The following is a 25,820-nucleotide window of genomic DNA, read 5'->3' as shown; positions in this document are numbered from 1 at the left end:
ACACTATTTTGCAAAGAAGGTCTACAGTAGCCTCCACAGCACACTGTATGGTAGCACCATGGTGTAGCTGGAGGACAGCTAGCTTCTGTCCTCCTCTGGGTACATTGGTTTCAATACAAAACCTAGGAGGCTCATGATTCTCACCCCCTTCCATAGACTTACACAGTAATTATGACAACTTCCGGAGGATGTCCTCCAGCCTATCAGAGCTCTTGCAGCATGAACTGACATGTTGTCCACCCAGTCAAAGGATCAGATAATTAAACTAGTACTGAAAGCATAAGCTACAGCTAGCTAGCACTGCAGTGTATAAAATGTGATGAGTAGTTAACTCAAAGAGAGAGAAAGACAATAGTTGAACAGTTTGAACAAATTAATTTATTCCAAAATGAAGGAGAAGCAAGAGATAAATAGAGAGAGAAAGATTTCGTTATTTTTTTTCACTTGCAGATTCACTTACTTAGCTAGCAAATGCAGCTAGCTAGTTTAGCTTACTGAAACACCCTGCTCAAACAGAGGGATGCTATGTTATCTAGCTTGCTATGACTTTCCAACACAACACTGGAACTCTTCCAAGTCAAGGTAAGCTTTTGGTATTACTAATTTATTGCCACCGGGCCCCGCCGGTGTAACTGCTTACTGATTGTACACTTACGTTACTGCATGATTGTAGCGGGTTTGCTAACGCGTTAGTTATATTATCTATGCTGACTATGACGTTACTTTAGCTAATATGGTGACAACGATGTAGACTGTTTGTAGAGGTTTGGCTTGGAAAGGTTTTTTCACCTGGTCACATTCAGCTGATTTGTTGTGCATTGAAGTCCACAAGCAAAGGGAAGAGAAGGAATGTGGCTGTTATGAGAGTGAACTCTGTTTACGCGTGATCAGGGTGTATTCATTCTGCCGATTCTGTTGAAAAACGTTTCTTAAACGGAAGCAAATGGAACAAAAAGGGGATAGACATACCTGAATTTGTCAAATTGAAACTCTTGTTTGCAACTGTTGGACTATTGATTACACCCTATATCAGATAGATGCAGGCAAGGGTGTGCAAGGCGGTATTGAATGTGACTGTCTGTCACCTCAAATCTCTCGACCTGTTTGCACCAGCGTTTAAACTTTCACTCATAGGCTAGTGATGGGTATAGGGAAACTTCGAGTATCATGTAGTAGCGTAAACCTATCGCTGTAAATTGAACTGGGTGAATGGAATATGAATGAGTCATCCAATATGCTGTAATAGAAATAAGGCCATGCTCATGAAAGAAAATCGTCCTCCCTCATCTTAAACAGCACTGACCGCCACTGCTCTACAACTATCCTTTAGGTAAACTTTCAATACAACCCTACTACCCTGTTAAAACAGCCACCACTCTACAACTATCCTTTAGGTAAACTCTCATTACAACCCTACTACCCTGTTAAAACCCTGTCCATCTCTCTTTCCACAACATTTCTATTCAGGGACGGAGAAAGGTAGGCAGGGATGGTTAGAGGGAGAAAGGAATGAGGGTAGGGATGGAAGGTGAAAGGGAGGGAGGGATGTAGGAGGCACGGATGGATTGAGAGAGGAAGGGATGGAGGGATGGGAGGGATGGATGGAGGCCGAAAGGGATGGAGGAAGAGAGGGATAGACGGAAAGAGAGAGGGATGGTGGGCGAGACAGATGGAGGGAGAGACAGATGGAGGGGGGGAGAGAGGGATGGATAGACAGAGCGAGATCTCTCCATTACCTTGATGGTGGGAAGGACAAGGTCCATGGCTGCACACTGTCTTGGTGTCAGGCTACGGGCTTCCTCTCTGATCACATGGTCCTACAGAGGAGAGAACAGAAAGAGAGCAATTCATTAATACATGTTTCCATAACATTCTTCTTGGAGAGGATACACACACACATACACACACACACACACACACACACACACACACACACACACACACACACACACACACAGCCAGATTACATTTCAGATGTTCGCATATGATAAGATTGCTATGTACACTGTCATGGAAAACTGTAATTTATACATTCATTTTAGGAATTATCAACAGTAAAACAAAAATATGTTTCTGCAGCATACTGTAAATTATGGAGCACTGTGGGAAAATTGCTATATTTAAAATGGTACTATAATTCCACCGAGAATACAGTACCGTACCATATCTTTGGAGCGCCAAAAACATTTTGACCACTAGTGGGTACATGGTATTGTTGTTTCTTGCTCATTAACATATTTTGAGGCATACTGTAATATAAAATACTTAATTTTACTGGCCACCGAGCTGCCTGTAAGCTACTGTCAAATTCATGGCAACCCCTTTACAGTGTATTATTAATGTGGTTCCTGAGATGGTAAACACATTGTGAGATCAGATTATTTGATTCAGCAGGAGAATACAGCAAAACAGTACAGACAGCGACAGTACAGTTGCTTGCAAATTGCTCCTCAATCATGGTGCATTACAGACACAATGCTGTCTCCCTATCTTTCTGCTGTGCCTCTTGGAACATGAAATGAGAAGAGCGACTGTGATCAAAGATTGTAACTGTGGGAAGATCTTTTACTTAGGAGCAGAGATAAAGGGACTTCATTAAAAACAGTTCAACTGTGTTACAGACGGATTGGAAAGCAACCACGATTACATAATATGATGAACACTTGGCCTGTTTAGTCATGGGTTTATAGCATGAAGTGAAGTTGCATGACTAGTGTAGGAGAGGAGTGGGCTGGCTTAGCAGAGATTACCTCAATCTGGATGTAATCACTATGGGAACTAACCAACTAACACAGATCTACTGCTCTGGAGGATGTACGTTGATTTTTTTCTTTAGGGGGTAGATCAGCTTTAATATTGCAGATAGATTGTAACTTCCATCAATGTAATTGTCTGCATCACTTCTAATCTCCCATACGTTTTTCATCTCGCATTTATATATATAAAAACGTTTTTTTTTTTTTTTTTTTTCACCTTTATTTAACCAGGTAAGCCAGTTGAGAACAAGTTCTCATTTACAACTGCGACCTGGCCAAGACAAAGCAAAGCAGTGCGATAAAAACAACAGCACAGAGTTACATATGGGGTAAAAAAACATAAAGTCAAAAAAAATACAACAGAAAATATATATACAGTGTGTGCAAATGTAGCAAGTTATGGAGGTAAGGCAATAAATAGGCTATAGTGCAAAATAATTACAATTATTATTAACACTGGAATGCTAGATGTGCAAGAGATTATGTGCAAATAGAGATACTGGGGTGCAAAAGAGCAAAATAAATAACAATATAGGGATGAGGTAGTTGGGTGGGCTAATTTCAGATGGGCTGTGTACAGGTGCAGTGATCGGTAAGGTGCTCTGACAACTGATGCTTAAAGTTAGTGAGGGAGATAAGAGTCTCCAGCTTCAGAGATTTTTGCAATTCGTTCCAGTCATTGGCAGCAGAGAACTGGAAGGAATGTATATATACACATATACATATACATACTCATACATATAAATACATATACATACATATACAGTTGAAGTCGGAAGTTTACATACACCTTAGCCAAATACATTTAAACTCAGTTTTTCACAATTCCTGACATTTAATCCTAGTAAAAATTCCCTGTCTTAGGTCAGTTAGGATCACCACTTTATTTTAAGAATGTGAAATGTCAGAATAATAGTCGAGAGAATAATTTATTTCAGCTTTTATTTCTTTCATCACATTCCCAGTGGGTCAGAAGTTTACATACACTCAATTAGTATTTGGTAGCATTGCCTTTAAATTGTTTAACTTGGGTCAAACGTTTCGGGTAGCCTTCCACAAGCTTCCCACAATAAGTTGGGTGAATTTTGGCCCATTCCTCCTGACAGAGCTGGTGTAACTGAGTCAGGTTTGTAGGCCTCCTTGCTCGCACACACTTTTTCAGTTCTGCCCACAAATGTTCTATAGGATTGAGGTCAGAGCTTTGTGATGGCCACTCCAATACCTTGACTTTGTTGTCCTTAAGCCATTTTGTCACAACTTTGGAAGTATGCTTGGGGTCATTGTCCATTTGGAAGACCCATTTGCGACCATGCTTGAACTTCCTGACTGATGTCTTTGTCCCCATGTGCAGTTGCAAACCATATTCTGGCTTTTTTATGGCAGTTTTGGAGCAGTGGCTTCTTCCTTGCTGAGCGGCCTTTCAGGTTATGTCGATATAGGACTCGTTTTACTATGGATACAGATACTTTTGTACCTGTTTCCTCCAGCATTTTCACAAGGTCCTTTGCTGTTGTTCTGGGATTGATTTGCACTTTTCGCACCAAAGTACGTTCATCTCTAGGAGACAGAATGCGTCTCCTTCCTGAGCGTTATGACGGCTGCGTGGTCCCATGGTGTTTATACTTGCGTACTATTGTTTGTACAGATGAACGTGGTACCTTCAGGCATTTGGAAATTGCTCCCAAGGATGAACCAGACTTGTGGAGGTCTACAATTATTTTTCTGAGGTCTTGGCTGATTTATTTTGATTTTCCCATGATGTCAAGCAAAGAGGCACTGAGCTTGAAGGTAGGCCTTGAAATACATCCACAGGTACACCACCAATTGACTCAAATGATGTCAATTAGCCTATCAGAAGCTTCTAAAGCCATGACATCATTTTCTGGAATTTTCCAAGCTGTTTAAAGGCACTGTCAACTTAGTGTATGTAAACTTCTGACCCACTGGAATTGTGATACAGTGAATTCTAAGTGAAATAATCTGTCTGTAAAGAATTGTTGGAAAAATTACTTGTGTCATGTACAAAGTAGTCCTAACTAACAAACTATAGTTTGTTAACAAGACATTTGTGTAGTGGTTGAAAAACTAGTTTTAATGACTCCAACCTAAGTGTATGTAAACTTCCGACTTCAACTGTATATGCACATATCCTTTTTTATTACTTTCCAACCCTACCACCCCTTCCCTAATTGGAGTAAACTAGCGAACAACAATGCTTAGGCCTCTACTTCCAGCTTATACATACTATATACATTTTATGGACACAGTCAATTTTACAATAATTCTATTTTGTTTGTTTTTACTCCTGAATTTCCTCTACCCTCAACCTCTCCGATCATTTTCATGATGTCCATCCGGTTTGCTTCTATCAATCAATCAATCAATTTTATTTTATATAGCCCTTCTTACATCAGCTAATATCTCAAAGTGCTGTACAGAAACCCAGCCTAAAACCCCAAACAGCTAGTAATGCAGGTGTAGAAGCACGGTGGCTAGGAAAAACTCCCTAGAAAGGCGAAAACCTAGGAAGAAACCTAGAGAGGAACCAGGCTATGAGGGGTGGCCAGTCCTCTTCTGGCTGTGCCGGGTGGAGATTATAACAGAACCATGCCAAGATGTTCAAAAATGTTCATAAGTGACAAGCATGGTCAAATAATAATCAGGAATAAATCTCAGTTGGCTTTTCATAGCCGATCATTAAGAGTTGAAAACAGCAGGTCTGGGACAGGTAGGGGTTCCATAACCGCAGGCAGAACAGTTGAAACTGGAATAGCAGCATGGCCAGGCGGACTGGGGACAGCAAGGAGTCACCACGGCCGGTAGTCCCGACGTATGGTCCTAGGGCTCAGGTCTCTCAGTTGGCTTTTCATAGCCGATCATTAAGAGTTGAAAACAGCAGGTCTGGGACAGGTAGGGGTTTCGTAGCCGCAGGCAGAACAGTTGAAACTGGAATAGCAGCAAGGCCAGGCGGACTGGGGACAGCAAGGTGACATCATGCCCGGTAGTCCTGACGTATGGTCCTAGGGCTCAGGTTCTCAGAGAGAAAGAGAGAACGAGAGAATTAGAGAGAGCATACTTAAATTCACACAGGACACTGGATAAGACAGGAGAAGTACTCCAGGTATAACCAACTAACCCCAGCCCCCCGACACATAAACTACTGCAGCATAAATACTGGAGGCTGAGACAGGAGCGGTCCGGAGACACTGTGGCCCCATCCGAAGAAACCCCCGGACAGGGCCAAACAGGAAGGATATAACCCCACCCACTCCGCCAAAGCACAGCCCCCGCACCACTAGAGGGATATCCCCAACCACCAACTTACAATCCTGAGACAAGGCCGAGTATAGCCCACAGAGGTCTCCACCACAGCACAAACCAAGGGGGGGGGGGCGCCAACCCAGACAGGAAGATCACGTCAGTAACTCAACCCACTCAAGTGACGCACCCCTCCCAGGGACGGCATGAAAGAGCACCAGCAAGCCAGTGACTCAGCCCCTGCAACAGGGTTAGAGGCAGAGAACCCCAGTGGAGAGGGGAACCGGCCTGGCAGAGACAGCAAGGGCTGTTCGTTGCTCCAGCCTTTCCGTTCACCTTCACACTCCTGGGCCAGACTACACTCAATCATATGACCTACTGAAGAGATAAGTCTTCAGTAAAGACTTAAAGGTTGAGACCGAGTCTGCGTCTCTCACATGGGTAGGCAGACTGTTCCATAAAAATGGAGATCTATAGGAGAAAGCCCTGCCTCCCGCTGTTTGCTTAGAAATTCTAGGGACAATTAGGAGGCCTGCGTCTTGTGACCGTAGCGTACGTATTGGTATGTACGGCAGGACCAACTCGGAAAGATAGGTAGGAGCAAGCCCATGTAACGCTTTATAGGTTAACAGTAAAACCTTGAAATCAGCCCTTGCCTTAACAGGAAGCCAGTGTAGGGAAGCTAGCACTGGAGTAATATGATCAAATTTCTTGGTTCTAGTCAGGATTCTAGCAGCCGTATTTAGCACTAACTGAAGTTTATTTAGTGCTTTATCCGGGTAGCCGGAAAATAGAGCATTGCAGTAGTCTAACCTAGAAGTAACAAATGCATGGATTAATTTTTCTGCATCATTTTTGGACAGAAAATTTCTGATTTTTGCAATGTTACGTAGATGGAAAAAAGCTGTCCTTGAAACAGTCTTGATATGTTCGTCAAAAGAGAGATCAGGGTCAAGAGTAACGCCGAGGTCCTTCACAGTTTTATTTGAGACGACTTTACAACCATCAAGATGAATTGTCAGATTTAACAGAAGATCTCTTTGTTTCTTGGGACCTAGAACAAGCATCTCTGTTTTGTCCGAGTTTAAAAGTAAAAAGTTTTCAGCCATCCACTTCCTTATGTCTGAAACACAGGCTTCTAGCGAGGGCAATTTTGGGGCTTCACCATGTTTCATTGAAATGTACAGCTGTGTGTCATCCGCATAGCAGTGAAAGTTAACATTATGTTTTCGAATAACATCCCCAAGAGGTAAAATATATAGTGAAAACAATAGTGGTCCTAAAACGGAACCTTGAGGAACACCGAAATGTACAGTTGATTTGTCGGAGGACAGACCATTCACAGAGACAAACTGATATCTTTCCGACAGGTAGGATCTAAACCAGGCCAGAACTTGTCCGTGTAGACCAATTTGGGTTTCCAGTCTCTCCAAAAGAATGTGGTGATCGATGGTGTCAAAGGCAGCACTAAGGTCTAGTAGCACGAGGACAGATGCAGAGCCTCGGTCTGACGCCATTAAAAGGTCATTTACCACCTTCACAAGTGCAGTCTCAGTGCTATGATGGGGTCTAAAACCAGACTGAAGCATTTCGTATACATTGTTTGTCTTCAGAAAGGCAGTGAGTTGCTGCGCAACAGCTTTTTCTAAAATTTTTGAGAGGAATGGAAGATTCGATATAGGCCGATAGTTTTTTATATTTTCCGGGTCAAGGTTTGGCTTTTTCAAGAGAGGCTTTATCACTGCCACTTTTAGTGAGTTTGGTACACATCCGGTGGATAGAGAGCTGTTTATTATGTTCAACATAGGAGGGCCAAGCACAGGAAGCAGCTCCTTCAGCAGTTTAGTAGGAATAGGATCCAGTATGCAGCTTGAAGGTTTAGAGGCCATGATTATTTTCATCATTGTGTCAAGAGATATAGTACTAAAACACTTAAGTGTCTCTCCCGATCCCAGGCCCTCGCAGAGCTGTGCAGATCCAGGACAGCTAAGCCCTGGAGGAATACGCAGATTCAAAGAGGAGTCCGTAATTTGCTTTCTAATGGTCATGATCTTTTCCTCAAAGAAGTTCATGAATTTATCACTGCTGAAGTGAAAGCCATCCTCTCTTGGGGAATGCTGCTTTTTAGTTAGCTTTGCAACAGTATCAAAAAGAAATTTTGGATTGTTCTTATTTTCCTCGATTAAGTTGGAAAAGTAGGATGATCGAGCAGCAGTGAGGGCTCTTCGGTACTGCACGGTACTGTCTTTCCAAGCTAGTCGGAAGACTTCCAGTTTGGTGTGGCGCCATTTCCGTTCCAATTTCCTGGAAGCTTGCTTCAAAGCTCGGGTATTTTCTGTATACCAGGGAGCTAGTTTCTTATGACAAATGTTTTTCGTTTTTAGGGGTGCAACTGCATCTAGGGTATTGCGCAAGGTTAAATTGAGTTCCTCAGTTAAGTGGTTAACTGATTTTTGTCCTCTGACGTCCTTGGGTAGGCAGAAGGAGTCTGGAAGGGCATCAATGAATTTTTGTGTTGTTTGAGAATTTATAGCACGACTTTTGATGCTCCTTGGTTGGGGTCTGAGCAGATTATTTGTTGCGATTGCAAATGTAATAAAATGGTGGTCCGATAGTCCAGGATTTTATGGAAAAACATTAAGATCTACAACATTTATTCCATGGGACAAAACTAGGTCCAGAGTATGACTGTGGCAGTGAGTAGGTCCAGAGACATGTTGGACAAAACCCACTGAGTCGATAATGGCTCCGAAAGACTTTTGGAGTGGGTCTGTGGACTTCTCCATGTGAATATTAAAATCACCAAAAATTAGAATATGATCTGCTATGACTACAAGGTCTGATAGGAATTCAGGAAACTCAGAGAGGAACGCTGTATATGGCCCAGGAGGCCTGTAAACAGTAGCTATAAAAAGTGATTGAGTAGGCTGCATAGATTTCATGACTAGAAGCTCAAAAGATGAAAACGCCATTTTTTTTTTTGTAAATTGAAATTTGCTATCGTAAATGTTAGCAACACCTCCGCCTTTGCGGGATGCACGGGGAATATGGTCACTAGTGTAACCAGGAGGTGAGGCCTCATTTAACACAGCAAATTCATCAGGCTTAAGCCATGTTTCAGTCAGGCCAATCACATCAAGATTATGATCAGTGATTAGTTCATTGACTATGACTGCCTTTGAAGTGAGGGATCTAACATTAAGTAACCCTATTTTGAGATGTGAGGTATCACGATCTCTTTCAATAATGGCAGGAATGGAGGAGGTCTTTATCCTAATAAGATTGCTAGGGTGAACACCGCCATGTTTAGTTTTGCCCAACCTAGGTCGAGGCACAGACACAGTCTCAATGGGTATGGCTGAGCTGACTACACTGACTGTGCTATTGGCAGACTCCACTAAGCTGGCAGGTTGGCTAACAGCCTGCTGCCTGGCCTGCACCCTATTTCACTGTGGGGCTAGAGGAGTTAGAGCCCTATCTATGTTGGTAGATAAGAGGAGAGCACCCCTCCAGCTAGGATGGAGTCCGTCACTCCTCAGCAGGTCAGGCTTGGTCCTGTTTGTGGGTGAGTCCCAGAAAGAGGGCCAATTATCCACAAATGTTATCTTTTGGGAGGGGCAGAAAACAGTTTTCAACCAGCGATTAAGTGCTGAGACTCTGCTGTAGAGCTCGTCACTTCCCCTAACTGGGAGGGGGCCAGAGACAATTACTCGATGCCGACACATCTTTCTAGCTGATTTACACGCTGAAGCTATGTTGCACTTGGTGACCTCTGACTGTTTCATCCTAACATCGTTGGTGCCGACGTGGATAACAATATCTCTATACTCTCTACACTCGCCAGTTTTAGCTTTAGCCAGCACCATCTTTAGATTAGCCTTAACGTCGGTAGCCCTGCCCCCTGGTAAACAGTGTATGATCGCTGGGTGATTCGTTTTAAGTCTAATACTGCGGGTAATGGAGTCGCCAATGACTAGGGTTTTCAATTTGTCAGAGCTAATGGTGGGAGCCTTCGGCGTCTCAGACCCCGTAACGGGAGGAGTAGAGACTAGAGAAGACTCAGACTCAGACTCCGACTCGCTACATAATGGGGAAAACCGGTTGAAGGTTTCTGTCGGCTGAATGAGCGACACTGGTTGAGCATTCCAACAGTATTTCCCTCCAGAAGCCATGAGAAAGTTGTCCGGCTGCGGGGACTGTGCGGGGGGATTTATACTAACGTTACTGTCTGTACTTACTGGTGGCACAGACGCTGTTTCTTCCTTTCCTACACTGAGATTACCCTTGCCTAACGATTGCGTCTGAAGCTGGGCTTGTAGCACAGCTATTCTCGCCGTAAGGCGATCGTTCTCCTGTATATTATGAGTACAGCGACTGCAATTAGAAGACATCATGTTAATGTTACTACTTAGCTTCGGCTGTTGAAGATGTTGATGAACCATGTCCAGATAAAGCGTCCGGAGTGAAAAAGTTGAATAAGGGAAAAAAGTTGCGATGGAAAAAAGGAAAATAACGTAAAGTTGGCAGCTAAAACGCACAGGAAAATGACTCTTCTGTCTCGGGATAAACGTCCGGGGTGAAAAAGTTTAACGAAAAAAGATGAGTGAGGACAAAACTAAAAAGTTGGTAAATTTGTTGAACACAGAGATTGATTAAACGTTTATTAAAAGTAAAACGTGAATAGTTTGGCAGGTAGCCAAGTAGCAACAAACAGCACAGCAGCACGGAGACAATGCGGAAGCGAGACGGAAGTCACGTGAGTCAGTAGTCCCTGTTAATCAGCACCCAGTATTGGGTATATGCCATATCTTTCTAACTGTGCTCTTTCACAAAAGCTCTCAACCTATAACCTATATCCTTATTATGGACACAGTATGCTTTACATTAGTTATCTTGTTGTTATTAGTTGTTGTTAGTCCCATCCTTCAACTCCATTCAACACATCCCATCTATCTCTTAACACCATCCATATTGGATTTCTATTTGCCATATATTTTTCAACTGTACTGTGATGTTTCACAAAAGTTCTGAACCCTTCTATTCTCATTGTTTCTACAGATTGTAAATTGAAAATAAACATTTTTGCTAAAAGTATTATTATAGTATTGATTGATTGACTTTGACTTTTCAGATCACCCAGTAGTGCCTATTCAACTCTGTTTTTATCTCTCTCTCACACACACACACACACACACACACACACACACACACACACACACACACACACACACACACACACACACACACTCAAATGCACGCACACACACACACTCATGGTGTGTAAGGTGTCATGAACGCCCCAGACCTACCTTGAGTTTGGATAGCTGTCCCAGGTCCTTGGCAGCACTGAAAATCATCTGGGCTCCTTGCTGTGAGGAGAAAAGACAGACAGACAGGGTTATATTGTATATATACACCTTTGAAGCCCTTACATACTGAATATAATGTGAAAGGAAACACGAAGGTGGTACAGTAAAGGAAATCGTTTTTTGTTGTTTGTGTGTGTGTGTCTATGGACGTGTTTCACTATACTTGTGGGGACCAGAAGTCTCCCCAAGAATAGTAAACGTTTTTTTTGGGACCAACTGGGGACATTTTGTTAGTCCCCAAAAGGTAAAATGCTATTTCTAGGGGGTTTAGGGTTAAGGTTAGAATTAGTGTTAGTGTTAGGGTTAGAATTAGGTTTAGGGTTAGGGTTAAGGTTAGGTTTTGGGGTAAAGGTTAGGGTTAGGTTAGGGTTAGGGGTTAGGGAAAATAGGATTTTGATCAGGACAGAATTGTGTCCCCAAAAGGTTAGTTATACAAGACTGTGTGTGTGTGTGTTTGAGAACATCCCTTCTGGGTGTTGTCAGCCTGGTCAGTGTTGCCTGTTGGTTAGAAAAGCAGGTTTTGGCTTTTCATTCCTCTATCCAGGCTTAACTAACATTTCCTGCATGACTGACACACAAAGAGAAAAGGAGACACCATCTTATCCTCTATGGTGTGTCTGTGTTTTGTACATATTTGTGTGTGTTTGTGTGTGTGTGTGTGTGTGTGTGTATCTACAGCCTAGAGGACATTTCAGCCAGAGGTAGAGAGGTAGGCAACCCTGGTCCTGAAATGTTGCAGATACTGCACTGTACTGATTTCTCTGTTAGATAGTTTTTTGCTTCAGTCCTAAAAGAGACCAGGTAAAGTAGGTGGAATTTAGCCCAGCTCTGATATTGGCCAATTATCTCATTTGGTGCCTGTTGGGGGCAAGTAAACAGTGCAGTACCTGTAGCACTCCAGAACCATGGCAACCTACTTCTGCTCTAGTGTAAGAGGTACTGCCATCATGGTTAGAATAGATTCATGGCTTACAGTGGTCTATCTGTCTCTCCATGGTGTTGTTGGTGTTGTATGTCTGTGTGTGTGTGTGTGTGTGTGTGTGTGTGTGTGTGTGTGTGTGTGTGTGTGTGTGTGTGTTTGGTGTATATAACATAACATCTCACATTCTGGTCATTGAGAGGTGGTAAGACTATCATTCTCTCAATGGTGTTGAGGACGATCTTCCACAGTTCCTTCAGGACTCGTTTCAACACCGTCTTCTCACAGATCTTTGCGAATAAAATCAAACTGCAGAGCAGAGACAGAGCAGAGCAGAGACAGAGCAGAGACAGAGCAGAGCAGAGACAGAGCAGAGCAGAGACAGAGCAGAGCAGAGACAGAACAGAGACAGAGCAGAGACAGAACAGAAACAGAGCAGAGACAGAGCAGAGACAGAGCAGAGACAGAGCAGAGACAGAGCAGAGACAGAGCAGAGACAGAACAGAAACAGAGCAGAGACAGAGCAGAGACAGAGCAGAGACAGAGCAGAGACAGAGCAGAGACAGAGCAGAGACAGAGCAGAAACAGAGACAGAGTAGAGACAGAGCAGAGACAGAACAGAAACAGAGACAGAGCAGAACAGAGACAGAGAAGAGCAGAACAGAGCAAAGCCAACAGTCAAAGTCAGATCTAAAACCACAGCAGAAACACAATCAAGTTAAAGGGACATTAGACTTTCAAATCAACGTTTTTGAGATGTTTTGAGACCTCTAAAGTAGTCTAATGCCAAGATGAAACCCCGTCCCACGACATCAGTTGTGTAGATCCACCCCAAAGATAAGCATAGAATAAACCAGGAAAACCAGGGAATTAGACAGTGCTTATCTTTTTTATTTATTTTGTGATTGAGGCATATAGCTGAATTTCCACAACTGATGTTGTGGGACATGGTTTCATCTAGACGTTAGACTACTTTAGAAGTCTGAAAACATCTGACAAACTTTAATGTATGAGTGAAATGTCCCTTTAACACGTTCAAACGTTACACGCCACATACGTCAAGCCACAGGGCCTATAGGAAGACAACAGGATCAAACATGGACAAACACAATCACGTGTGAAGTTCAAAAAGCCATGATATGTGGAATAAATGCATCAGCTTTACATTATAATCTCAGTGAATGGAAAACCTTGGCTAAGGAGATAGGAGAAAGGATTTAGTTTTTGCATAGTATTAAGAGGATTCTACTGTAATACCCCACTGGCCTCGATGTTGCTGTGAGTGTCTGAGAGAGAATCACAGCTTACACACACACACACACACACACACATACACACACACACACACACACACACACACATACAAGCAAACACACACCACACACACACACACACACACACACTCTTTCAGGGGTGGATGCCAGAGTAGAGAAGATGGCCTACAAGATAATGTTGGAATACATACAGCTCCCTGGTGAATACTGGATTGAATATCAATATGGATGTTACCACTCTGAAGTAGAGAAACACCTACACCAATAACAAACACACAAAGGCACACAGGCACTCATACACGCACACACACACACGCACACACACACCTAAACACACTGAGAAACACCTACCCTATAGAAAACACAAATTAACACAAAGAACAAACACAGACGCATGTACACACACAGAAAAACACTGACATGTTTTTCAGTGCGCATGTGTGTGTGTATGTTTGTGTGTGTATGTTTGTGTGTGTGTGTTTGTGTTTTTTGTGTGTGTGTTTCTTTACTGCAGGGGGAGTGGTTACATCAGTATTGATATTGAATCCAGTGTATCCAAAACACCTCCAGACTGATTATTCTGATGTGGAATAGAGCCATATCATCCTGCCTTTACACAGCATGGGACCTACTCTAGAACTGCTAGGACAGGGATCATCAACTTGATTCAGCCGCAGGCTGATTTTTTCTTGAGCTGATGGTCAGGAGGCCGTAACATTATTACAAATCATTTGTAGACGGCAAATTGACAGCAATAATCCCAAACAGATATAATATTTGACTAAAACATAATAATTTCAAACCTTGCTTACATTTGTATACAATCACATATACAGGTAACTGCCAAAATAATGGAAACACTTGAGTAAATGAGGGATACAAAGTATATTGAAAGCATGTGATGCCACACAGGTGTGGTTCCTGAGTTAATTAAGCAATTAACATCCCATCATGCTTAGGGGTCATGTATACACATTCTGGGCTGGCCATTATTTTGGCTACCATGGCTTTGCCCCCATAATATGACAATGCCCCCATCCAAAGGACACGAGTGGTCACTGATTAGTTTGATGAGCATGAAAACGATGTAAACCATATGCCATGGCCGTCTCAGTCATCAGATCACAACCCAATTGAACACTTATGGGAGATTCTGGAGCGGCACCATCGACAAAACACCAAATGATGGAATTTCCAGTGGAAGAATGGTGTCGCATCCCTCCAATAGAGTTCCAGACACGTGTAGAATCTATGCCAAGGTGCATTGAAGTTGTTCTGGCTCGTGGTGGCCCAACACCCTATTAAGATACTTTATGTTGGTGTATCTCTATTATGAGTGGGAATATATATTATGCATGGGAATACTTTGGAACAGATTTCCACAATTATTATAATAATTATTATAATTTTATTTGCTCAGAAAACTTGGCTTGTGGACCGCCAGTTGGGGAACCCTGTACTAGGCTAACTGGTTAACTGGTTACCTAACCCAATGCTCCAACTAGAGGGCTGCAGAGATCAGAGATTGTGTCCTGACAGAGATCATTGCGGGGTGGTCTGCATTTTTCATGCTGCGGTTGGGAGCGGGCGGTCAGATTCAATTATTTTTGTTTGTCCCGCAGTATATTTGGAAACGGTTGTCTTTCTGCTTTGTATGCTTTAACCTACCTACTGTATTATAAACACATCTTTGTTGCATTATTCACACACTCAGAATTCACAGAGCAGGGAGAGAAATCCCCCGACCCCCCGCAACCCCCCCTCCCATCTTCCCACAACCATGAACCTATATGTTCAGTTATTTTTGCACATTTTGATATTGCCTATAGGTTTCAAAATGGCTGCGACCATGGCTGCTGGCAAGTGAGCTGCGTCGTCACATAGGCCTATGCCTAAAATAACATTGCAGGACTGCGGTTGGGTTTGGGACCAGTTCTTGCTCTAGCAGGTGGGAGTCAGACAGAAAGCCAGCGGGTGTGGGTGGGAGCGGGAGAGGGAGAGGGATGAATACATCAGTTCCATGCAGACCTCTAGCTCCGACCTCTAGGATAACTGGTTAACTAACCCAAAGCTCCGACCTCTAGGATAACTGGTTAACTAACCCAAAGCTCCAACCACTAGGATAACTGGTTAACTAACCCAAAGCTCCAACCTCTAGGATAACTGGTTAACTAACCCAAAGCTCCAACCTCTAGGATAAGTGGTTAACTAACCCAAAGCTCCGACCTCTAGGCTAACTGGTTAACTAACCCAAAGCTCCAACCACTAGGATAACTGGTTAACTAACCCAAAGCTCCAACCTCTAGGATAAGTGGTTAACTAACCCAAAGCTCCGACCTCTAGGCTAACTGGTTAACTAACCCAAAACTCCAACCACTAGGATAACTGGTTAACTAACCCAAAGCTCCAACCTCTAGGCTAACTGGTTAACTAACCCAAAGCTCCAACCTCTAGGCTAACTGGTTAACTAACCCAAAGCTCCAACCACTAGGATAACTGGTTAACTAACCCAAAGCTCCAACCTCTAGGCTAACTGGTTAACTAACCTAAAGCTCCAACCACTAGGATAACTGGATAACTAACCCAAAGCTCCAACCACTAGGATAACTGCCACATGCATTCAGACACCTACTGAGTCTCACAATATAAATCCTCAGTAACTCCATGGTGAAAACAAACAGCTACTTTTTATCCAGGAGTTGCATGAGGGTTTACTAACCTCTCAACTAACGGGTTACTAACCCAACCCTCTCACTTCTTGGCTAACTGGTTACAATATTAACTCAAGGGTGTAAACAGAAACCTACTTTTTATCCAGGAGATCCATAGATAGGCTACTGGTTACTAACCTCTAAGCCAGCTGATAATATGCATATAGGGACCTACTTTTTATCCAGGAGGTCCATGAGTGGTCTGAGGACGGTCTCAGCATCCATGGCAGCGTTGCTCTTCCCTGCAGCACTCCCCTTCATCTGGACTAACTCCTGGTTCATCTGTTTTACACAGTCCTCAATCACCGGCTTGAAACTGGACAGGGAAATAACACATGGTTAGCACAGATACACACAGACCACAGATACACACAGACCACAGATACACACAGACCACAGACACACACAGACCACAGATACACACAGACCACAGACACACACAGACCACAGACACACACAGACCACAGATACACACAGACCACAGACACACACAGACCACAGACACACACAGACCACAGATACACACAGACCACAGATACACACAGACCACAGACACACACAGACCACAGACACACACAGACCACAGACACACACAGTAACAGAAACAGCCACAAAAACACACACACAGACACACACAGACACAGAACCCCACCCCCCACACACACACCTGGAGCCGAAGACTGCACTGAGCTCATCCAGCACGGTGTTGAGTTTGTTCTGCAGTTCCTTCAGTAGTTCACTGGCCTCAGCATCCAGCTGCAACAGCAACAGGCAGGGAGATGCCCCATCATTAGCTGCTACATCAATACAGCATTATATCACTAACATCATACATCTCGATATCTCTGCATCACTATGGGCCTTATTTTCACTTGAGATCTGCGCACATAACTCAACTTTTTGACTCACAGGGGCTGCGTCTGAAATGGCACCCTATTCCCTATATAGTGCACTACATTTGACCATAGCCCTACGCGAGCCCTGGTCAAATGTTAAAAAGTATTGCACTAAATAGGGAATAGGGTGCCCAGGGCCTATAGGGCTCTGGTCAAAAGTAGTGCACTGTAAAGAATAGGATACTATTTGGGAAACAGACTATATCTCTACATCACTACATTACTATGGGCGGCATTCTGACTTGACATCTGACTTGATCCCATAACTCACATTTTTTTACATGTTGAGTCTCTCATTGACATCAATGAATGATTTATGTCAGGGTCTGAGTTATTCTTATCTCAACCCTGAACCTGACCCTATGCCAATACATCATTACTTCACTACAACAATATGTCAGTGTCCCAAATGGCACCCTATTCCCTATATAGTGCACTAATTTTGACTAGGGACCATAGGGCTCTGATTAAAAGTAGTCCACTATAAAGGGAATAGGGTTCCATTTGGGATGGGACCTATGTCAGTCTCTCTGGCATAAAGGGGGACAGAGTTCAGACTGGATAAGCCAGGGAGGGATGGGTGGATAGGATGGGGGTGAGAGTAGGGGTGTGCCATGGAGGGGGTCAACAGCCACTCTAAGTGTGTGTCCCAAATGGCACCCTATTTCCTATATAGTGGCTCTGGTCAAAAGTAATGCACTATGTAGAGAACAGGGTGCCATTTGGGATGCAACCTAAAGGTGTTTTAGGGCAAGAGGGTTTGGCAGAGACAGATAGATCCCCAACCCTCTAAATGTGTTTTAAAGGGGAGATCTAATCTATCTGTGTGTGATGGTCCCTTTGTCACTCAGTCAGCTCACAGGACCCAGGCTCCCACCTCAACTCACTGATAGTCAGTCAAGTAGATGTTTAGTACGCTAAGCACATGTTGTGTCTGGCTCACAGTCCCCCCATCACTGGATGCCTCTGTAGTACCATGTCAGGAGGAGAGGACACTGGATGCGTCCCAAATAGCACCCTGTTCCCTATACAGTGCACTATGGGCCCTGGTCAAAAGTAGTGCACTACTGTATGTAAGGAATAGGGTGTAATTTGGGACATAACATCTATAGGGCCTGTCTGTGTACTCCAGGGAGGACTGAAAAGAGAACAGAGGGGCAGACAGCATCATTTAGAATGACTAAAGACTTTCTGAGTGGCCTGCTCATTGATGTGTTTAAGTCTACTCTATAGATCCTACAATTCACCAGTAACATTGCCACTTATTCTGCACACAGAAGTCTGTGTGTGTGTGTTGTGTGTGCTTGTGTTGTGTGTGTTTCTGCTGTGTGTGTGTGTGTGTGTGTATTGGAGAGTGGGAGCTGTTTCAGGCCTGGTCCCTGAGATAGATGTGTGACAAAAGCTAGCTGCTCCATATGCATGACAGGTCATCACATTAAGCCTGTGTGTGTGTGTGTGTGTGTGTGTGTTTGTGTGTGTGTGTGTGTGTGTGTGTGTGTGACAGATCATCACTTTAGGTTAGATAAGAGTCATGCAGCCACAGACCAGCTCTCTAATCCTATCTCGTTCTGATGGTGGATGGCTTGTCGAGACAGGTGTTGTGTATAGCAGGCCATTATAGAAGCCATTACACAGTGATCAAGCTGTTATCCTGAGCATGTTTCAGAGACTGACGTGTTTACATACGGTTTGTCAGTATTATTGACCATAGCATGCACATACAGGGATCTGCCAAAATAATGGAAACACTTGTTTGAATGTTTTCTGTATGTATCATAAGAGCTATATTATCTTCACCCTCTGAGTGGAGAGGAGATCCACTCTCTCTCACGTCTCTGTCTCAGCCTTGCAGAAGTTGATGTTGATCTATTATTTCAAATCCTATGAAATGACGGATTTATTATTTCTAATTCTAAGATATGTAGAGCCTGAAATATGTGTTATTTCAAATTCTAGGATAGCACATTGGTCTGTGTAATTGCCGTGGCTTTCAGTTTGCTAATTGCGTTGGGAACACTTTCACTGCCAGTTAGCCAGTAATGTGTTTTTGTGCTGAGGTCTGCCTAAATGGAAAAAAAACATTTAGTTCATCAATCTGCATTATCCATTATGTTTAGAGATCATTAGGAATAGCTGTCTAATGCCTGAATGACAAGGTAGTTTATAGCGTTATCAGGTTGTAATTACTATTGTATGTTTCTCCTGAATAATGCAACATCCCTGTCACTCAATTCGCCTAAATAAATCACCTGTCAAACGTCTAATGCAAGCAGCTGCAGCCAAACCAACTAAAGCATTTCCTTTCAGTCAGACATGCCTATGTCTGTGTCCTGAATGGCACCCTTTTCCCTATATAGTGCATTACTTTTATAGAGCACTACTTTCTCAAACGTAGTACACTAAATAGGGAATAGGGTGCCATTTGGGACGCAGCCTCTATCTGTTCAGACACCTCATTAACAGAACCGTTCCTTTAGAGAGAGAGAGCAAAGCTGGGGAGTTTTGTAAGCGTTTGAGAAGCTCATCAGAGTTTCTGTGAAATCCTGTCTGGAGCATTTTGTAGCTTCAGCTTGGGGACCAAAGAGAGGCAATCAAAAAGACCCTGACTCCAGGCTGCAGGCTGAGGGACACTGACGACTCCACTAAATGAGCCAGGAAAAAAGGCACCAAGCTAAAAATGGTGGGACCGGGTGGGTTGGAACCATTATCCTTAGTGACAGAATGTGGGCTGTGTGTGTGTGTGTGTTGTGGATGAATACTGCTCCCTGACAGAGCGCGGGGACTAGCTGACAGATGGGTAGCTCTGATTCCGTATGCCCTGTGGCACATGCTGCTGAGAGGGTCAGAGCGTAGGTGGGGTGTGTGTGTGTGTGTGTTGCTGAGAGTGGGAGAAGCATAGGTTGGGGGGGGGGGGGGGGGTGAGAGGTGGGGGTACATGCATTTACTATAGTTCAGTAGATGGTGGTAGGGATAGTTAACGGCTCCTATGCTAAAATAGAAAACGTCCCTAACACTGTATGGTCCTAATTACCACCATTTCCATCCAGAGGATCTTACATTTACATTTTAGTCATTTAGCAGACGCTCTTATCCAGAGCGACTTACAGTTAGTGAGTGCATACATTATTTTTTACATTTTTTATTTTCATACTGGCCCCCCGTGGGAATCGAACCCACAACCCTGGCGTTGCAAACGCCATGCTCTACCAACTGAGCTACATCCCTGCCAGCCAGCCATTCCCTCCCCTACCCTGGACGACGCTGGGCCAATTGTGCGCCGCCCCCTGATCTTCATCAGGTTAAACAGAATGCATGACCACAACCATTTGTAAGAACTCCTATTCTAAGTGAAAGATGGTAAGGATGGTGGAAGACATATCCTTAGTAGGCCTAAAGGGTGTTATAAAGCATATTAGGGATGGTGGGAGTTCTATGTTTAGTTAAGAGTGGTAGGTAGGATGTAGGAGTTCTATGTTTAGTTAAGAGTGGTAGGTAGGATGTAGGAGTTCTATTCTTAGTAAAGGGTGTTAGGTAGGATGTAGGAGTTCTATTCTTAGTAAAGGGTGTTAGGTAGGATGTAGGAGTTATATTCTTAGTAAAGGGTGTTAGGTAGGATAGTAGGAGTTCTATGCATAGTAAAGAGTGTTAGGTAGGATGGTAGGAGTACTATGCTTAGAAAAGAGTGTTAGGTAGGATGGTAGGAGTTCTATGCTTACAAAAGAGTGTTAGGTAGGATGGTAGAAGTTATATGCTTAGTAAAGGGTGTTAGGTAGGCTGTTTAGTAAAGGGTGTTAGGTAGGACAAGTCATCATTGTAATTAAGAATCTGTTCTTAATTGACTTACCTGTATTAATAAAGATTACATACATATTTAAAAATAAAGGAGGGCAGGAGTCCTATGTTTAGTAAAGGGTGGTTAGGATGGTAGGTGGTAGGAGTCCTATGTTTAGTAAAGGGTGGTTAGGATGGTAGGTGGTAGGAGTCCTATGTTTAGTAAAGGGTGGTTAGGATGGTAGGTGGTAGGAGTCCTATGTTTAGTAAAGGGTGGTTAGGATGGTAGGTGGTAGGAGTCCTATACTACACACCTTGCAAAAGGACACAGCCCCCTCCTCCTTGAGAGAGAGCAGAGTAGAATGGGGAAACACAAGACCACAGAAGACAAAACTCAAGGCATTTAAAACGTTAGAAAGAGGAAAGAGACAGCATGCACATTACAGAAAACGTTTGCTATATTCTCAGGATTAGACAGACAGACAGGCAGAGAGAGACCAACACAGAGACAGTCAGAGAAAAAGACAGACAGGCAGAAAGAGAGACATACAGGCAGAGAGACAGAGAGACAGACAGACAGAGAGACAGACAGGCAGAGGGAGAGAAAGAGAGAGAGACAGACAGAGAGACAGACAGACAGATAGAGGGGGACATGCTAGAATATCTGAAACCCAAGACACAGACTAAGGGCTTTCATCTAGACATTTATCAAACATTTATAAAACAACATTTATAAAACAAACAAACTAGAACGCACAAGACCAGACAGGATGGAGGGAGAAGAGCTAGAAGAGTGGAGAAACAGAACAGGGTGGGCGAATAAAAATCAGTCTTCACAGGGATGGTGACAGATCTAGGGGGAAGGTGAGGATTGTCTGATGGGGTAGGACTAGGATTAGGGCCATGGAGGGTGTGGGAAAATGGGGATATGAGGGGTGAAGAAGAGATACAGACCTGCTTGCCTCCCATGGAGTTGGGGTTGGGGTAAAGGTTAAAGGGATGGGGGACAGGGTAAGGGGTTGGGGTAAAGGTTAAGGGGATGGGGGACAGGGTAATGGGATGGGGGACAGGGTAAGGGGATGGGGACAGGGTAAGGGGATGGGGACAGGGTAAGGGGATGGGGACAGGGTAAGGGGATGGGGACAGGGTAAGGGGATGGGGACAGGGTAAGGGGATGGGGACAGGGTAAGGGGTATGTATAAAGGTAAGGGGTTGCTACAGACCTGTTTGCCTCCCATGGACTCAAACATCTTCTCCAGCTGAACTCTGAGCTGCTGGATGTTGTTGATGAGAATGCAGGGCTGTCACAGAGACACAGTCATAGTATTATTCATCTAGCATATAATAGTACTATTCACAACCAGACTGGCCATAGGGGAGTTTGGGCAAATGCTAGATGGGCTGGTCCATCTTTTTGTGTGTGCAGAAAGATCATTATATGCATCCAGAGAACACTTACCACTTTCTCCTGGTTCAGATACAATCCAAAATCCTTGGTTATGATTGCAGCATATTGCAACAGAACTTTGTTGATGGTCTAGAAAAACAAACAAGAAAAGGAATGAACAATATTGAGTTGTTACAATATTAAAACACTCTTAGAAATAGTATTGGACACACACATACGCACACACACGGTCAAACAAACAAACACACACACACACACACACACACACACACACAGCTAGGGACTTTAGGTTAGGGGTTAGTGTCTGACCTTAGCAAAGCGGCACATGAAGTGAGCCAGGGCCTGTGGGTTGGGGCACTCCAGCTTCTTAATGATCTCAAAACTCTGGTTGAGCTGAGTGAACACATCCACCACTGAACAGGAGAAAAGGACATGCTCCGACGTTGGCTGGAACTGGAGAACGAGCGAGAGAGAGAAAGAGAGACAGAGAAAGAGGGAGAGAGAGAGAAAGAGAAGGGGGAGAAAGAGAGGAGAGAAATAGATTGAGCGAGAGAGAAAAAGAGAAGGGGGGAGAGAGAGATAGATTGAGAGAGAGAAAGAAAGAGAAGTAGAAAGAGAGAGATAGGGAGAGAAGGGGAAGAGAGATTGAGAAAGAGAGAAGAGAGGGAGAGAGTGAGAAAGCGAGAAGAGAGAGAGAGCTTTAGTATCTCACAGTGGTGCAGTATTTCATTGGAGTGAGCAGAGCAGAGCAGCAGAGTGCTGTATGTCAACACTGCTGTTATTCCTTCATCCCTCACTGAGAAGAGACAGAGGACTACCAGACAGTGAACGAGTGAGAGTGAGTGAGTGAGAAAAGAGGAGAGTGTGTGTGAGTACTCACGCCAAGCTTCTTGTCGCTCCCTAGAGCTCCGTGCAGGAAGTCCATGGCAACATCCTCATTCTCAGACAGCCACTGAATGACAAATGGCTCGAACCACCTGGAGGACACACACACACACACACACACACACACACACACACACACACACACAGTGAGTGTACTGTACATACTATCCAAAGTGTGTGTGTGTGTTGAAAGTGTATTCCCTGCTGTGCGCCTTGTTTAAGGGCATCTGTCACAAGAGAAAGTGATAAGGTGGGCGGTGTGTGTATGTGTGTGTGTGTGTCCTTAACTCCTGAAGGTGCTTTGTGTTTAAATGACAGCAGCAAGTGGGCGGGACTGTGAGCTGTCATTCATAACTCACTCTGTAATGGATTGGACGCTGTTTGACCAACAGTGACAGGGAGGTGTGTGTCTAAGAGGGCACTAGCAAGGTTGTCTGAGAGAGCAGTATTCCATATCTTTACATATTTAATACAATCACCTGTCTTTTACCTGACCCTCATGACATTCTCTCCTTTAATTTTTTATCTAGTTTTAAATGCTGATTTGTAAAGCACTTTGGGGTTTAACATGTATGGCAGGGTTGGGGTAAACTATATTTCAATTCAGTCAATTCAGGACGTAAACTGAACTTGGTGTTTGTTTGTTTGTGTGGGTGCATTACAGTACTTACAGAGAATACTCAGTTGTACATATATGGTGTGTTTGTATGGGTACATTACAGTACTTCCAGAGAATACTCAGTTGTACTTGTATGGTGTGTTTGTGTGGGTACATTACAGTACTTCCAGAGAATACTCAGTTGTACATGTATGGTGTGTTTGTGTGGGTACATTACAGTACTTCCAGAGAATACTCAGTTGTACATGTATGGTGTGTTTGTGTGGGTACATTACAGTACTTCCAGAGAATACTCAGTTGTACATGTATGGTGTGTTTGTGAAGGTTGATTGCATGACTGTATTTATTTACTGACTAAAATAATATGGCTGCTCCTGTTGGAGACAACATGACATCATCAAGGATAAAACAAAGGCTTATTTCCACTGTGCCGTAGTATTTACAGAGAATACTCAGGTGGTGTAAGGTGTGTGTATTTGTTTGGAAAGTGATTTTATTTGGCTTTATACTCCAGCATTTTGGATTTCAGATCAAATGTTTTATATGAGGCGACAGTACAGAATGTCACCTTTTATTTGAGGGTATTTTCATACATATCTGTTTTACCGTTTAGAAATGAAAGCACTTTATGTATCTAGTCCCCCCATTTGAAGGTGTCATAAGTATTTGACAAATTCACTTATAGTGTATTAAATGTAGTCAAAAGTGTAGTATTTGGTCCTATATTCCTAGCACACAATGACTACATCAAGCTTGTGACTCTACAAACTTGTTGGATGCATTTGCAGTTTGTTTTGGTTGTGTTTGGGATTATGTAGTGCCCAATAGAAATGTTAAATCATGTATTGTATCATTTTGGAGTCCCTTTTATTGTAATAGTTTATTGTAATTTTGTTATGTGTCGGACCCCAGTAAGACTAGCTGTCGCCATTGGCGTTTGCTAATGGGAATCCTAATAAAATAAAATAAAAAACCTATTTGGTTCCAGGTAGAACCCTTTTGGGTTCCATGACAAAAAGGGTTCTCCTATTGGGACAGCCGAAGAACCTTTAAAACATTTTTTTTTAAAGAATGTACCATGATCACGGCTAATCATGAATGAATGGTGAATAATGATGAGTGAGAAAGTTACAGAGGTATATCATACCTCCCCAATAATGTTTACCTCCCCTGTTATTGGTAATGGTGAGAGGTTAGCATGTTTTTGGGGCATAATCTTTGTTCATCTGTGTGTGTGTGTGTGTGTGTGTGTCTGTGTCTCTGTGTGTGTGTGCAGCACACTACTTACAGAGAATACTCAGGGGGTGTGTCCTTGAAGGCAGCCAGTTCGCGGACGTACTCATTGTGGAACCACTTGACTTTGAAGTGAAGGTTCATGTACTCTGTGCTCTTGCATAGACGGTGCTTATCGTGCTCTGTCAGGGGAAATGAAAAAGGCAGAATGTTAACATGCATGTCTGGACTCAAATATGATGTGGTTGGCGGCAGGTAGCTTAGTGGTAAAGAGCATTGTGCCAGTAACCGAAAGGTCGCTGGTTCTAATCCCCGAGCTGACTAGGTGAAAAATCTGTCGATGTGCCCTTGAGCAAGGCACTTAACCCTAATTGCTCCTGTAAGTCGCTCTGGATAAGAGCGTCTGCTAAATGACTAAAATGTAAATGTCACAGGAGTAAAAGGCTCAATGCTGAATCAATCAATCAAGCTAATAGGGAAGATCTGAAATCCAGAACCACTGAAGCGGACAGTGATGGAATCAATGCTGAATCAATCAATCAAGCTAATAGGGAAGATCTGAAATCCAGAACCACTGAAGCGGACAGCGATGGAATCTGAATTCTGAAGTTCAGCACCACACGAGACTGGACAGCGACCGTCGGGTACAGGCAGTCACTCTACTCTAGTGTTACATCCTGATTCTCCACCCTTCTCCTAAAGTGTGCACTTGTACACTCCC

General features: G+C 43.4%; 1 protein-coding gene across 1 annotated transcript in view; it reads right to left on the bottom strand.

The window, feature by feature from the left end:
• Positions 1–25,321, bottom strand: part of LOC311111381 (protein unc-13 homolog A-like) — a gene marked incomplete at its 5' end in the record, with an annotated part of 40,718 nt that extends 15,397 nt beyond the window's left edge. The window contains 11 exons of the mRNA XM_084154098.1: positions 1,737–1,817; positions 11,324–11,383; positions 12,488–12,611; positions 16,463–16,603; positions 16,955–17,043; positions 21,269–21,295; positions 22,178–22,255; positions 22,414–22,491; positions 22,672–22,815; positions 23,243–23,339; positions 25,155–25,321. Coding sequence (XP_084010224.1) covers positions 1,737–1,817; positions 11,324–11,383; positions 12,488–12,611; positions 16,463–16,603; positions 16,955–17,043; positions 21,269–21,295; positions 22,178–22,255; positions 22,414–22,491; positions 22,672–22,815; positions 23,243–23,339; positions 25,155–25,321 — 1,086 coding nt within the window. The remainder of the gene's footprint in view (positions 1–1,736; positions 1,818–11,323; positions 11,384–12,487; positions 12,612–16,462; positions 16,604–16,954; positions 17,044–21,268; positions 21,296–22,177; positions 22,256–22,413; positions 22,492–22,671; positions 22,816–23,242; positions 23,340–25,154) is intronic.
• Between the last annotated feature and the right edge of the window lie 499 nt (positions 25,322–25,820).

The sequence above is a fragment of the Coregonus lavaretus genome (assembly GCF_964263955.1).
Source record: "Coregonus lavaretus genome assembly, chromosome: 37".
NCBI lineage: Eukaryota > Metazoa > Chordata > Actinopteri > Salmoniformes > Salmonidae > Coregonus > Coregonus lavaretus.
The sequence above is the reverse complement of the archived record's forward strand: the minus strand, read 5'-3'. Positions and strand labels throughout refer to the sequence as shown.